The 14,380-nt window shown below is 46.7% G+C and overlaps 1 protein-coding gene across 1 annotated transcript in view; it reads left to right on the forward strand.

Moving 5' to 3' along the window:
- Positions 1-14,380, forward strand: part of PLCH2 (phospholipase C eta 2) — a 548,160-nt gene that overhangs the window by 364,206 nt on the left and 169,574 nt on the right. Inside the window, exon 11 of the mRNA XM_086921546.1 lies at positions 3,828-3,863. Coding sequence (XP_086777672.1) covers positions 3,828-3,863 — 36 coding nt within the window. The remainder of the gene's footprint in view (positions 1-3,827; positions 3,864-14,380) is intronic.

Here is a 14,380-nt window from a genome sequence, read left to right on the forward strand (position 1 = left end):
GAATTAGCACCTTTAGAACGTTTACCTATGCAGTGAAATTGCTACCCGTTCGTGCACCAGCTGCTGAGAGCTGTATGAAGCAGGAGAGTTTCACTGTTTCAAATATTGGCCTGAACAACTCAGGCTTTCATTATTTTAAAGTATGTAAAATGCCAATGATAGATTTTAAAGTATGATGACAATAGTTGGTATCAAAGCAAAGAAGTAGTTACATCTCAGTAAACACCATACAAATGCAACAAGTCTGTTTAAAGGAAAAACAGCATTTAGCTTTCTAAAACATGCCTTACCGCATAAATTCTCTGCAGATTTTGTTTTCAACTATAAGGTTCTTAGTAACGTTCCAATTTTAACCCCCTCCCCAGCTGGTGACGGAACCACTCCGTCATCAGCCGCGGTCGCGATGTGCTGATGACGGAGCGGTTCCGTCACGGCCCGCTCGGAATGCCTGCGCGGCGCGGATTCTGCGCCTGCGTTGAATGTTCTATTGAACGGGCGGGGCCGTGACGGAACCGCTCCGTCATGAGCACAGCGCAACTGCGGCTGGTGACAGAGCAGTTCCGTCACCAGCATTTTTCCGCCGCGCGGCCGCCCCGCCCCCTTAGCACTGCGGCGGAATAGCCGCCGCAGTGAAGGGGTTAAGGAAATAGTAATTGAAGGCAGCAAACTCCATGAAGTGGCCAAAAAACTCTGTTGCACTACCTGGAGTTCAACAAGTGGTGGAGTGCGTTAGGTCACTCTGTTCATGCTGATTTCTAGCGCTGTGTGTTTGTCCTGCACTGGAAAATCAGCGTGAACAGCACCACACGCAGCACAAGAGGGTGCTACTTCTTTCTGCTGCTCGAGTAGATGTAGTACTCAGGGGCGGCTTCCTCAATGCGACCAGAAGTTTTCTCAACGTGAGCGGTACAGGCCATCCGTGACCGCCCGCATTGAGAAATCTTGTTGGGAGGTGCTCTGGAGTAGGATTTTCTTCGCACATACTCACCATCTTAACTGTTGATGAGCACGAGCAGGGAGAAAAGCTCCATCCACAGAGCAGAGTTTTTCAGAACTCAGCACGCTATACAGAGTGGGAAAAGTTCTGCAAACTCAGCGAGAGGATCATAATTTCACAACCAGGCCTAATTATTACCCATGACTCACTTTCCCAGTCTGGGTTGCTGACTCCACACCAGAGGCACAGGGTACATTAGTGTGCTGTGGGCAAGCACAATTTGTAGGAGGAATAATATGAGTGGCATATTCAGCCAGTGCTTTATTTGTGTCGGTGCTTACAGAAGTTGGGCGCCTGCCCTCCTTTTGCTGACCTGAGCTTACCGTTTACCATTAAATTAAACCTAGAGGGCAGGAGGCAAAGGAGGAAGTGAAAGATCAGAAAGGTGAGAAAGGGAGAAAGAAGGGATGAAAAGGAATCAGGAAGAATGTGTTAAGTCAGGAAGGTTAGGTTGGTGGGAGAAAATGGTGACTCACGACCTGGCAGCTTTCATATTTGGTACCCTGGCTTTCAGCACTCCAAGCTGCAGGATCCTAAGAAAACTTTGGCAGCCTGCACTTTTTTAACAAATGAAGCACTTCTTCAGCATTGTTTTAGGTCGAGTACAGGCGCCTGCTGCAAGTTGCAGTGTGTACTGAGTGCTGTCCGGCAAAGAAAGTGCAGACGTTTGGTTGTGTAGCTGGGGTAGTGCACCACGCTAGTCCAAGAAGGTTGCTCGTTGCCTTGGAACAGCAATTAAATGAAAATGTATGCATAACTGTTTTTTGATGCAACTTACTAATCCTACAGAACGCAATGTTTAGTAGGTATGGGCGGAAAATCCGTTTCGCTCGCGGATTTTGCGGATTTTCACGAAATTCGCAATCCGCAAGATTCGCGAATCTCCCGCAAAATCCGTAAATCCGCGAGCAGCGGATTTTGCTCGCACTGCTCGCACTGTTCGCGTGAGTTCGCGGCTTCCCAGTACAACTTCGCGCCCCGCGAATAAGTGCTAAATTGCAGAAATACGATCTTAGCAAAACTGAAACTACTTGCCAGGTTCAAAAGTTCAGGCTCATCATTAGTAGCCATTTCCTGTAGTGCTTCCTGAGGGGCCCCTCCAGAGTTCAGTTGCCAGTTGCAACTATTATGTGACCCTGCTCTGAACCTCAGAATAGTTACACATATGCCACAAAGGTCCTGAATTACAGCTAAGGGAGACAAGCAGGAGCCAGGCTGGAAGTTAAAATCCATTAATCAGCCCCTAATTCATTATTGTCAGTTGGGGCAGGGCAGGTGTTGTAACTAATTTTGCAACAATGAAAGCACTTAGCAAGTGCAAAAGATCACTAATCAGGGCGCACTAAGGAAGCAGGTGCCAGCTAAAAAAATATTCTGTGACACATTAATCAGCCCCAAATTAATTCAGGTCACTTGAGGCAGGGAAGGTGTGCTTTGCTTTGCCGAAAATAATGTACACTGGACAACCAGAGGGTGTGGTGATGAAACAGAGGGTGGCATGGGTGGGCCAGAGGGTGGCATGAGTAGTCAGAGAGTGGCAGTGGTGACAGAGAGTGGCAGTGATGAAGAAGAGTGTCCCAAACAGGCTGGACACGTAGAAACAACAAGTTCGCAAAACTTGCGACCCGACAGGTAAGTTCGCAAATTGCGAAATTGTAAAAACCCTCGCGAACTGGCAGAAACACGGGCGAACACAAAAAAAAAATCCGCAAATTCGCGGGAATTCGCGGATTTTGCGGATTGCGAGTTCGCAAATCCGCAAAATTCGCGAACGCGAGATCCGCAAAATTCGCCCATGCTTAATGTTTAGTTGTACTTACCAAAAACATAACCATTCAATATTTCCCCGGACATAATTTATGTGATCTGTGGTTGTATTGTTGTCAACAAGTGCTTAGAGACAGTTGCGCTATATAAATGGCAATTAACATAACATAGCATTGTGTAAAATGGAATAAAGTCATGTTTCTTCTGGGATGCGCAACACATGCATTGGCCTTGATTTTGAGTTCTGCCTGATCTATTAAAAAAACATCCAGCTACTGTGAAAAAATAAATAAAAGAAAGATTACTTTCCCCATAGATTGCATCTATTTTAAAAAGCATTTATTGTGTGATGATTCAGTGTGCATTTCAAAAATAAAATTGTCCCTCATAGATTGTAATACTCTGTGGAGGAGCCAAAGCCCACTTTGTGCATATTTTAAAGCATTGGTAACAACAGGCGTGCAGACAGCTGCACTCCCAAGCTAGAAGTAAAACACAAGTTTAACCCTCAGGCAAAGCGTTTGAAATTGTGAAACTAATTGTCCACGAAATCCCCCTGACTTTCCGCGTTCAACCGTGGCATTTTCAAAGATGGGCTTAGCTCGATTTTGTGGATTAAACTCTCTAATAAAAACAAGCTTTGGCAAAGCCAAGAGGTCCGACGTTGACTGCAAAACATTAGGCTTTGTCACCGCTTGATCTGTTTTTTTCATGGGTTTTGTAAAACTTTATTATTGAGGAGTTGCCACTATAAAAGTAAAAGTATGTATTGGCTTCAAAAGGAATACTTTGTTGTAGTAGTCTGTGTCATTGAAATAACCACTCTGTGTGTTAGACACTGTGTGGCAAATAAATATTGTGCTTTGTTATTACTTTTTTATCCAAGTATTTAATAAGCTGCTACAGCAATGTCATTCACCCAAAACAACATCCCCAGTTGATTAACAAAATGAAGTATGTCTGTCTTTTCACTGCAGCACTTGTGTGGCTTAGACCTACATTATTTTGTATTCTTTGACCGCAGCTTACCTTTTGTATCAAAACTACTTTTTTATTGTTGCAGAAAAGCAGGTCTGTGCCGGCTGGAGGAAAGTCTATGGTAAGGCTCAAAACCTAGAATATTGATGGTTGTAATAATGCCATGCTGTAGATGCTTGTCTGTCCTTTGTCCTCTGTAAGCTGTGGCCCACGCTGCAGTCGGATGAGCTCCAAGTATGAAGGATATCATAAGTGAGGGATTCGAAGCAGACTTTGCAAACATAAGGGGGTATTTGTGGCCAGGTTATGAGAAAAAGCAGATAAAAATTGATGGGCCATTATAATGTGTAATTTGTGTAACCGCTCTCTTCCCCCCTCCCCCATAAAAAGGTAGCGTCCATAAATTACACAGAATACAGTGGCAGTGTAACCAATTTGAATGCACATCGTTAGTTTGATTTGTTACGCCTACGTTGTTTTACTTCCCATTTATTACATCTACATTGTTTGCTTCGTTTTTCTCCTGAGTTATATTTGTTTCTCTTCCTATTGTGTATGTTTTCATTTCAAGACGCTATTCTTCCCCTTGTTTTCCTCCATCCATCTTTTTTCCTAACGGGGAATAACCCCCAGCCCCATGTCATTTTTAGTCCTCTTCTCTTCATCTTTTTCTATTTTTTACTGTTTTCCCTGTACCTTCATCTTTGTTATATTACTTTTCTTTTTCCCTTTTTTTTATCCCTCCCTTGGAGGAGGAGAGTAACCCCATACGTCTTTTTCCTCTTCTGTTTTTTCCTCTTCTGCCTTCTATCTTTTCCATATTTTCTGTGTTTCCTTTTATCCTTCTGCTCTACATATCTTATTTTTCGGTGTTTTTCCTAATGTTTAAACTTTTTTAGAGGGGATATGCTAATTTCAAAGCAGTGTTGAATTTTGAAGGGATTATTTCTCAATATAAATTTAATATCATTAGCTTTCCTGGGGCTCTAGCCCTCTCGCACCATTACCACCAAAGGCAGAATTGACGTTGTGGAGCTATCAGTGAAATGTCAAACACCCCCTTTCAGAAAGATACCACAATTAAGCTGGTCTAGATCTGAGTGTGCTTATACACCTTTCCTGGTGAGACTTTCTGAGTGTGAGTGAGTTTGTTCCACGGACCCTTCCCATGCCCAGATATTGGAGCTCCTGATGTACCTTTCCTTTGGGAGGACCACATAGAGGTACTCTCTTCTAAAATGAGACATTTGGCTGTCTTTCCATCTGCCCATGTAGGTGCAAATTATTCGAATTCCCCATTGGTTTGGGTTTTCTTTTCAGTAGAACAAAGTACTACCTTTTTTTGTGTACAGTACTACATTTTGTGTAATTGAGTCCTAGAGCAAGAATTTGATGTCAAAGTCTTTCAAAAGACCAAGACGCCCCTTCCATCTTGCTAGTTACTTGATTAGACTTAACTAATAGACCAAAATGAGCTGAAGTTTATCATATTTTGCTTTGTGTTCTTCTAAATCTGAGTACTATATTCTGTCCGTATTCTCTGTTTCATGCTTATTTTAATTTGTTTGTATTACATTACATTCAAGTTATATTTATATAGTAGCACAGAACCTAGAGGAGGCACCAAAGTGATTAAGGCGATAATTTTTACTTTTGTGCAAGAGAATTTTAGATTCATCAATATTGATCTACTCAACTTCATTAAATTAACATTCTTTCCCAGAACAATCTTCTCAACTAAATATTTCACTCTACTGGAAAGTGGCACGGTTAGGGGTGTCCGGATCTGGGTTCCCGGCCACTGGGAGCACAAATTTAGTAGGATCGGAAAACATCTGAAGAACAAAAGCAGTCCACAGTTTGAATGAGAACACAGACTAGAAGCTACAAATGGCAATAAAAGTACTCAATTTTCTCCTATGCTGCTTGCACGTTACTGAATGTTTTGAGTGATAATAGATAGGTTTTTCAGAGTTGGAGTGGCAATATAGGTTTTTTCTCCCAAAGAAAAAACAGGGGTGCGAGAGGTCATAGGAGTCCCAACATTAATTAAGGAACACGGAAGGGTGGGACCAAATACAATTTTAAAACAATTAGAAGCACAAAGAAGAACCATTTTGGGGCAGAATGGGAGACATGTTCCACATCCAAATGCATTGGGCAGAATGGATAATATAGAAAGATAGGAAGATGAGTACTCAATTGGCTCATTATTGTTATCAAGATTAAGAAGGCCTTTCCTATAGATACATCTAAGAGGGGCAATCAAAGTGGTTGTGAACTTGCTGAAAGCCACCGTCAAGAACGGTAATGCCTCAATATTCAGTGGCGAGTCCATAATAACATCATTAGCCAATAGTGAGTGATTTAGAAGTAACCAATGACATCATGCTCCAATGGTGGGCGCTTTAGTAGCCACTAGTGACTTCATGCTTTAATTGTGTATAGTGTAAAAGACACTAATGACATGCTTTTAATGATGAGTGTTTTAGAAGTGAGCAATGGCATCATGCTGGACAGGCAAGTGGTAGACTAGAAACTAATAGAATCATGCTCCAATAGTTAATAATAATATATAATAATAGAAGTTTTACCAATGGTTAGCAGGTGGCAAATCCAATTGTGAATGAGTTAGAAGTCAGTAACAACTTCAAGTTTTAATGTTAAGCACTTTAGAAATCATCAGCAACAAGCTCCAATAGTGATTGGCCAATTAGTCGTAATTGACCTTAGGCACCCTTAATAAGTAGTTTAAGACATTTCCAATAAAACAAGTGTAAACTGTGAGTAAATGGCTTAAAAGTTTCTAGCATCAACAAGCTGCAGGATATGTTAATAACAACCATTAATTATGTTCTGTAAAGGTGAATTGTTTAAAAATCTCTGAAGCCCACGAACAATAATTGTGATTGGTTTAGCAGTGTACAGTAGCCATAATCGTCCGCAATGACTGATTTACTCAGTATCAAAACCATTGCTGTTTAGTGCTAGGGGGTTTATACGTCATCAATGAATGGAGGCCTTGGTAGGAAGAGGTTATGAAGTTAATTACCACAACCAACCAGTATAAAATCACCCAGTCACACGTTCCAAAGGTGAAATATTAATACAGCCTTCTACTTTTACCTGAGCACTAACTTTAATCAGTTACAGTTTGCACTTTTATTCTTGATTGCACCAACAAGGACCTCGTAGGGGAATTTGACCTTGGAAAATCGTCCTCTGTAGTACATTTAATATCTACCTCACTATGATCCTGAAGTTGCTCGTGGTCTTATAGCTGCTTCACAGTCCCTTCAGGATTTACTAGAGATTGTAAAGACAGAACTCCTAGGAAAGAGCTCAGTGCACATGAATGCAAACGAATCAATGGTTTAAAACTGCTCCCCTGTTTCTAAACATTGATGGCCCCCACTGGAGATTCTGAGCATCGCTTGCAGGCAGGGAAATAGGATTTATGTATTTCTGATTTCACTGCTTTTTCTGTATAATTATAGGATTGCCCCATTTGTCAAAAAATCCATCATCTGCTGCACAACTCAAATGGATTAAAAGTTACTAACACGCTGCCACACATTTTGCTGCACAGTGGCAGGCCCTTTGCAAAGGCTCACTGGTCATCTTTCAGTTGTTGATTGCTTTATTTTGTATATGCAGCTCGATCTGAAGTGGCCAGTTACACTGACAAGTTTTGAAACTAACTGCCCGAGGTGCACTCTGGTACATGTAGTTATCAAATAAGCATTTTTATCTTGTCATCAGACTCAATATGAATCAAATCAATCCAGCTCTGGGGAGATGTCTAATTGATGGGCCTTCACAATAACAAAGGGAACCAGTTCCTAGCAGCATCAAGACGATGGACGACCAAAGACCGGGAACAGTGTGGGGCATCGAAGAGAAGTAGTGCTATCCTGGGATGAAATAAAAACAATGGAGGATGTGGCTGGCATGGTACCTGAGGGACATGGCATGGGGCAAGCAACGCCTCATGTGGTGAAAAGAGGGTGGGATGGGTATTGGGAAAATGATGAGTGGAGAGCATTACCCCCAGGTACCTCCTGTCCTCGTCCCCTTCATACTTACAAGCGAGATTAACTATCTCATCGACAGAAAAAAGAAAAGCAGGAATGCTCGTACGCCCCTCCCTCTCCCTATAGGGAGTACATAAGGGTACAGTACCCAGCATGCCTCCTGTTCTTTTTTCTGTCTTCGACTGGTTTTCTGCATTTCCAGGAGCCGGTTGGCTCCTGGAGCCTACCTGTTGCTGGGCTTCAGGTGGGGCTGGTGTCTTCCCGGTTTCCCCTCCTGCCGGGCTCGAGGGGTTCCCTGGATTCTCTTCCTGGCTGCCGCTTTTCTTGCTGCTGTTTTGGACCTGCAGTGGCTCTGGGAGTGTTCAGCCGCGTCTCTGTCCTGCTTGGCTTGCTCGGAGACGCGGCGCTGGTTCCTGTGGCTCCGGTGGTGCGGCGGCCCCCGTGCGGCTGGGGCGCTTCCTGCCGGGGCGTGCCTGACTTCCTTTGTGTGGGGCAGGGAGTCAGGCCTTTCAATGGACGGCCGGCGGTGGTGTTTGTTTGGAGGCTTGCCGGCTCTTCCCTTGTTAGTACCGCTTAGCGTTTTTTTTTCTCGTTTTTTTGCCCCTTTAATTATGTGAGTTCACCTGAGATGCCTGCATTCTTTTGTCTCTTGGTGGCGAGTGGTGCTGCTGCTTAGTTGCCACTGTGTGGGAAGGATCCTGTTCGTTTTCTGCTGTTCCTGGTGTTTCTCGAGGCACTTCTTGCTGTGGGCTGGTGCTTTCCTTCAGCGTTTTGCCTGCTGGCCTTTGGCGGTCTTTGGTGGCTGTCTGGTTCTGCTGAGTTCATCATGGGGAAGCACTCGAAGAAGAGCAGGCATATTGAGGAGTCTTCCTCTTCTTCTTCTTCATCCTCTCCTTCTCCTGCGAGGTCCAGGCGTCGTACCCATGGTGGTGATGCCAGATTGAAGGCGCTGATAAGGTAGACCTTGTTGGAGATGGGGGTCCCAGGTCTAAGGGGTCACGGTCCAAGTCCAGGTCTGGTGGTGTTCCGCGCCCTTCTGCTTCTTCTTCCTCTGGGTCGGAGGATGGTGATCTGGAGAATGATGTTGTCAAAGGCAAATATATAGGTAAGGATATGCTGTCTGATTTGTTGTCCCATGTGAAGGCGAATATGGGATTTCCTGCTGACGATGTCCCGGGTTCTTCTGGAGGGTCCTTGCTCTGTCAATTCCAGTGCGCTGCGCTTTTCGGATTTGCCTGTCCATCCTTGTGTCAGGGAGGTTTTGGATCGGGAGTGGAAGGATCCTGATCGTATTCTGCTTCCTCGCTTTATGGCGAAACTCTATCCTCTTCAGGATATGGTGAAGGATTTGCCGGACTCTGTTCCTGTGGATTCTTTCGTGGCCAGTCTGGTAGGCGCACTTCTTTGGCCGAGGATGCTGTTGTGCGTGACCCGGTGGACAAGAGGGTGGACGCTTCGCGCCGTAAGGCTTATTCTGGTTCCCATCTGGCTCTAAGGGCGGGCATCTACGGGACTTATGTTTCTCAGTCCCTACTTTCTGACTTGAAGACTTTGCATGGGTCCATGGATAATGCTACTGACTGTTCTGATGTCCTGGCCCACATTGAGCATCAGGTGGAGTTTCTCTCTGACGTATCCTTCGATTTGGTGCGTGCTTCTACCCTCTCGGGGGGTGCTTGCGTGACTGCTCATAGGAACTTGGTCCTCAAGGATTGGAATACTGATTCGGCCCAGAACTCTGATGCGCTGAGGTTGCCCTTTCAAGGTTCCATGTTGTTTGGGGCTGAGTTGGAGAACAAGCTTCATCGGTTTTTCAAGGAGAAGAAACATTCCTCCTCTTTCAAGCTGCCCTCGGCTGCTCTGGCGTTTTCTAAGCCAAAGCCTTTCTTTCGACCCTCTTCTCACAGGCAGTTTTCCAGGAGTCGTGGTCGTTTTCAGCCTGGTCGGGGTCGGGACAAGGAGGCGAAGTCCCCTCCTGCGAAGCCTCGTTCCTGACTATCTGGGGTCCAAGGTCGGATCCTTGGTAGGAGGTCGGCTTCGGTTGTTTTTTCCAGCCTGGATGTCCTCCTGTTCAGACTTATGGGTCCTGGACGTGATCCGTTTGGGGTACCGTGTGGAGTTCTCCAGCCTGCCTCCGGACTCGGGGGTCCGTCCGACTTCTTGGCCGTCCTGCCCGTCCAAACGTGTGGAACTGTCTCTGGGGGTTCAGTCTCTGTTAGACAAGGGGGCGGTTCGGGTGGTTCCTCCAGGGGAGCTGGGTCGGGGGTTTTACTCCATCATTTTTCTGGTGCACAAGGTGACTGGGGGGTTTCGCCTTGTTCTAGATCTCAAGGCCCTGAACAAGTTTGTGATGAGGATTCCATTCAAGATGGAGACTCTTCAGAGGGTGATTCCCTTGGTTCTCCGGGGTCATTACATGTGCACTCTGGACCTTCAGGATGCCTATTATCACGTGCCTGTTCCTCCTCTCTCCAGTCCCTTCCTTTGCTTTTGTCTTCTGGGGGTCCATTACCAGTTTGTTGTTCTGCCTTTCGGCCTGAGGTCGGCTCCCAGGGTGTTTACCAAGGTGGTGGCTCCCTTGGTGGCTTTCTTGCACCTACAGGGGATGATGGTTTATCCATACCTGGACGACTGGCTCCTGCAGGCTTCCTCCGCGGAGCAGTTGTTGGTGGATCAGAGGTTGGTGTGTGCGGCTTTGCGGGACTATGGGTTCCTGTTAAACCTCCCCAAGTGTCAGCTTCTCCCCTCTCAGGACTTGCAGTTCATAGGGGCCCATTTCCGCACGGATTTGAATCGGGTGTTCCTGCCGGTGGCTCGTGCTGTGACCCTCTGTACCCTGGCCCAGCGGTTTCTGGTGGGTCGGTCCTTTCAGGTCCGTCTTTGGTTGCGCCTTCTGGGGTTGATGGCGGCCACGGTGTTCACGGTGCCTTGGGCGCGTTTCCATCTTCGTCCTCTATGGTCCTACCTGTTGGCTCGGTGGAATCCCGTGTCGGGGGACTTGTCCCTTTTGGTCCCTGTGTCTCTGTGGATCCTTCCAGCCCTGCGCTGGTGGCCTCTGTCGTCCAATCTGGACAGGGGCTTGCCTCTGCAGTGTCCTCGTCCGGTGGTCCTTATGACGGATGCCAGGGCTCTGGGCTGGGGGCGACTTTGGGGTCGGAGTGCCTTCAGGGTTGGTGGTCCCTTCTGGAGAGTCGTTGGTCTTCGAACTGGCGGGAGTTGTCTGCTGTGTGTCGGGCTGTTCGGCTCCTTCTGGTGGGCCAGCATGTGTTGGTTCGGTCAGACAACTCGGTAACAGTGGCCTACTCGAATCACCAGGGCGGTATCCGTTCTCGGTCCCTGAACGCGGTGGTGTCCCCCTTGTTTTGCTGGGCAGAGTGCCATTTTTTGTCCCTGGCAGCTGTTCATGTCCGGGGGGGTGGACAATGGGGTGGCGTATGCCCTCAGTCGTTTCTTTCCTGCCTCCCTAGAGTTGGCCTTGACTCCGGCGGCCTTTCGTCTGGTGTGCGGGAGGTTTGGTCTTCCATTTCTGGACCTCTTTGCTTCCCGGCTCAATGCGCAGCTTCCCCGGTTCTTCTCCCGGATTCCTCAGGAGGGGTCTTGGGGGGTGGATGCCCTGTCCCTTCGGTGGCCTGCTCGCCTGCTTTACGCATTTCCCCCTCCGGTTCTGATTTCTCCCTTCCTGTCTCGCCTACTGATGGAGGATCGGGAGGTAGTGGTGGTGGTGCCTTTCTGGCCCCACAGGTCGTGGTTTCCCATTCTGAAGCTGTTGGCTGTTCGGGATCCGTGGTTCTTCCTCTTCCCTCCGTCCCCGTTGCGGTCCTCTCCGATGTTGCCCCTGCGTCGGCTTGGGCTGTCGGTTTGGCGGTTGAGAGGCAGGGGTGGCGGCATAGGGGCCTCCCTGAACATTTAGCCTTGGCTATTCAACGGTCTCGGAAGCCTTCTACCCTTCAGTCCTATGGTAGGCATTGGGGTAACTTTGAGCGTTGGTGTCTTGGCATGGCGTTGTCGCCCTTGGTTTGTCCTTTGCCGGATGTTCTTCAGTTCCTTTGGGATGGGTTCGAGAAGCATTTGTCTGTCTCTACTCTCTACTCTCTGGGCTCAATGGGCTGCTATACGGGCTTTTCGGGCGCCTTGGGGGAACCTGCCTGATGTTGATGGTTTGGTTTCTCGCTTGTTGCGCAGTTTTGCGATTTCTCGCCCTGTGGTGCGTCCTTCTTTTCCTCTCTGGGATCTTCCCTTGGTTTTGAGGGTTTTGGTGGCTGCTCCCTTTGAGCCTTTGGAGGAGGTTGATATGAATTGTCACCCTGAAGGTTGTTTTTTTGCTGGCTATCACTTCGGCTCGTCGCCTGGGGGAACTGGGTGCCTTGATGGCTCGGGAGCCTTTTCTGTCCTTCTCTGCTGATGGGGTGGTTCTTCATTTGGATTCCTCCTTCGTGCCTAAGGTCTCCTCCCAATTTCATCACTCTCAGGAGCTGGTCCTGCCGGCTTTGGATTCGGCTCAGGTGGACGGCGATCATCTTCTTTGGTCCTTGCTGGATGTTTGCCGGGCTTTGAAGGTCTATGTTGACCGGACCCGTGCCTTTCGGCTTTCTGACTCCCTGTTTGTCTCTTTTGGTGCTGTCCCCAGGGGTCGCCGTGCTTCTTCTTCTTCCATTGGGCGTTGGTTGAAGCAGGTTATTGTGCTGGCCTATTCTCTTTCGGGTTCTCCTCCATCGGCTGGGGTTCAGGGGCGGTCCACTCGGGGGATGGCTGCTTCCTGGGCGGAGGTTCGTGGGGTGTCCCTTTCTGAGATTTGTTGGGCCGCCACTTGGGCATCTGCTAATACCTTTGTTAGGCATTACCGTATCCAGAATGTTCTGGGGGATGACACTAACTTTGGTTTGGGGGTTCTTAGGGCTGTGTGTTCCTGATTTCCCTTGTTTTCTTTCTCCGGTGCTGTTGTTTTCAATAAATTGCTGGGTTTTGCTGTGCTGCTGTGTCCTGGTGGTTTGTTGTTTGATGATGGCCGGTTGCTGCTTGGGTATTCCCACTTGTAAGTATGAAGGGGACGAGGACAGGAGGGACCTGGGAGTAAAGTCCTATTACTTACCGGTAATCTTCATTACTCCGGGTCCCGTTGTCCTCGTCCCCTTCATACCATCCCTCCCTCCCTCCCGGGCTTTCCGGCCCTCATCTTGGGCTTGGTGGTTCAGGAGGCATGCTGAATACTGTACCCTTATGTACTCCCTATAGGGAGAGGGAGGGGCGTACCAGCATTCCTGCTTTTCTTTTTTCTGTAGATGAAATAGTTAATCTCACTTGTAAGTATGAAGGGGACGAGGACAACGGGACCCGGAGTAATGAAGATTACCGGTAAGTAATAGGACATGACGGAGTAAGCAACACCATGCCAGCGGGCTTAGGGTGGAAAGGGAACCGGTCACACATGCACTCCTATGGAGTGCAACAACCGAAATTTAAAAAATACCCTGGAAGCACGCGGCCAGTGGAAGGACTCTGGCCATGGACAGGAAGCTGTACTTGGTTCAGGCTGCTTTGGAATGGACAAAAGAGGAAGGGACAGTTTAACCAGAGAGGGACAGAGCAATGAGAAGCAAGGAAATGAGTGTCTCAGAAATGAGAGCCAGCCAATGGTAAGTAATGGGCAGACTCTACTTCCTTTTTGAGTTTTGATTTAAGGACATTAGACTCGTAAGGACAGCGCATGCGCAGCCCAGGCAAGACATAAGACTTAGAAAAAAGATTGTTGTTATACTGCCACAAAATATGCTGCATTACACCGCATAATTTGCCTTTTTTTGCTGCATAATTTAGTCAATGTTATCGCATAGTTTTATGAGCCCCTGTGTTCTGATTCCACTGGCCCTGCTTTTAGGGCAGATTTGACAAGCTTCACCGTGGACATGGTGACCCGAAGAAAACTGCTAGAAGTTGCACTGCAGTTGTATGCGTTTATCATATTGCAGAATGTTTACTTTTTGTTTCCCCTGTCACCATATGTGGTCTACTATTTATAAACAGCATGACACCTTTTGTGCTTTATTTGTTTGCAAAACTCACTTTATAGCATGAATGTTTACCCAAGTGCAACGAATTCTCATAAAAAAGTTAATGGGATTAGTAATTCTGTTTCTTAGAAAACAGTTGTTTTGGTTTTTATTGTTTCATGGTTGTAGCTTTAGGGGGGAGTGCTTGGTTCGGCTTTCTTTGTTTTAATACAGAAGCCCATGAAACGCAGTAAATAATCCGTTTTTCAGACATTTTTATTTGTTGTTGATTGGTTTATAAAGTGAAAACCAGAGGGCTGCAGTGCTCGCTTTCACAATGAAGCAAGAATTACTCAGATTGAATTAAGATGCCGAACATTGTATACCCACCGTTCTACTAACAGTAACTCTGTACAAAATGTTTCTTAATTTTAAAATATAATAACATACATATAACACATCTAAGAAAGGCGTTGTGTGCAAGGAACTGCAGTGTACACATTAATTGACACTTTTATTCGTAGCATATGAGTGTCCCATACTATAAGAAACTGTACAGATAAGAGGCGAACAAAACAGAAAAGGGAGATTAAATTCGGATTAGAGTGATGGTGGCT

Source organism: Lissotriton vulgaris, chromosome 5, assembly GCF_964263255.1.
Source record: "Lissotriton vulgaris chromosome 5, aLisVul1.2, whole genome shotgun sequence".
Taxonomy (NCBI): domain Eukaryota; kingdom Metazoa; phylum Chordata; class Amphibia; order Caudata; family Salamandridae; genus Lissotriton; species Lissotriton vulgaris.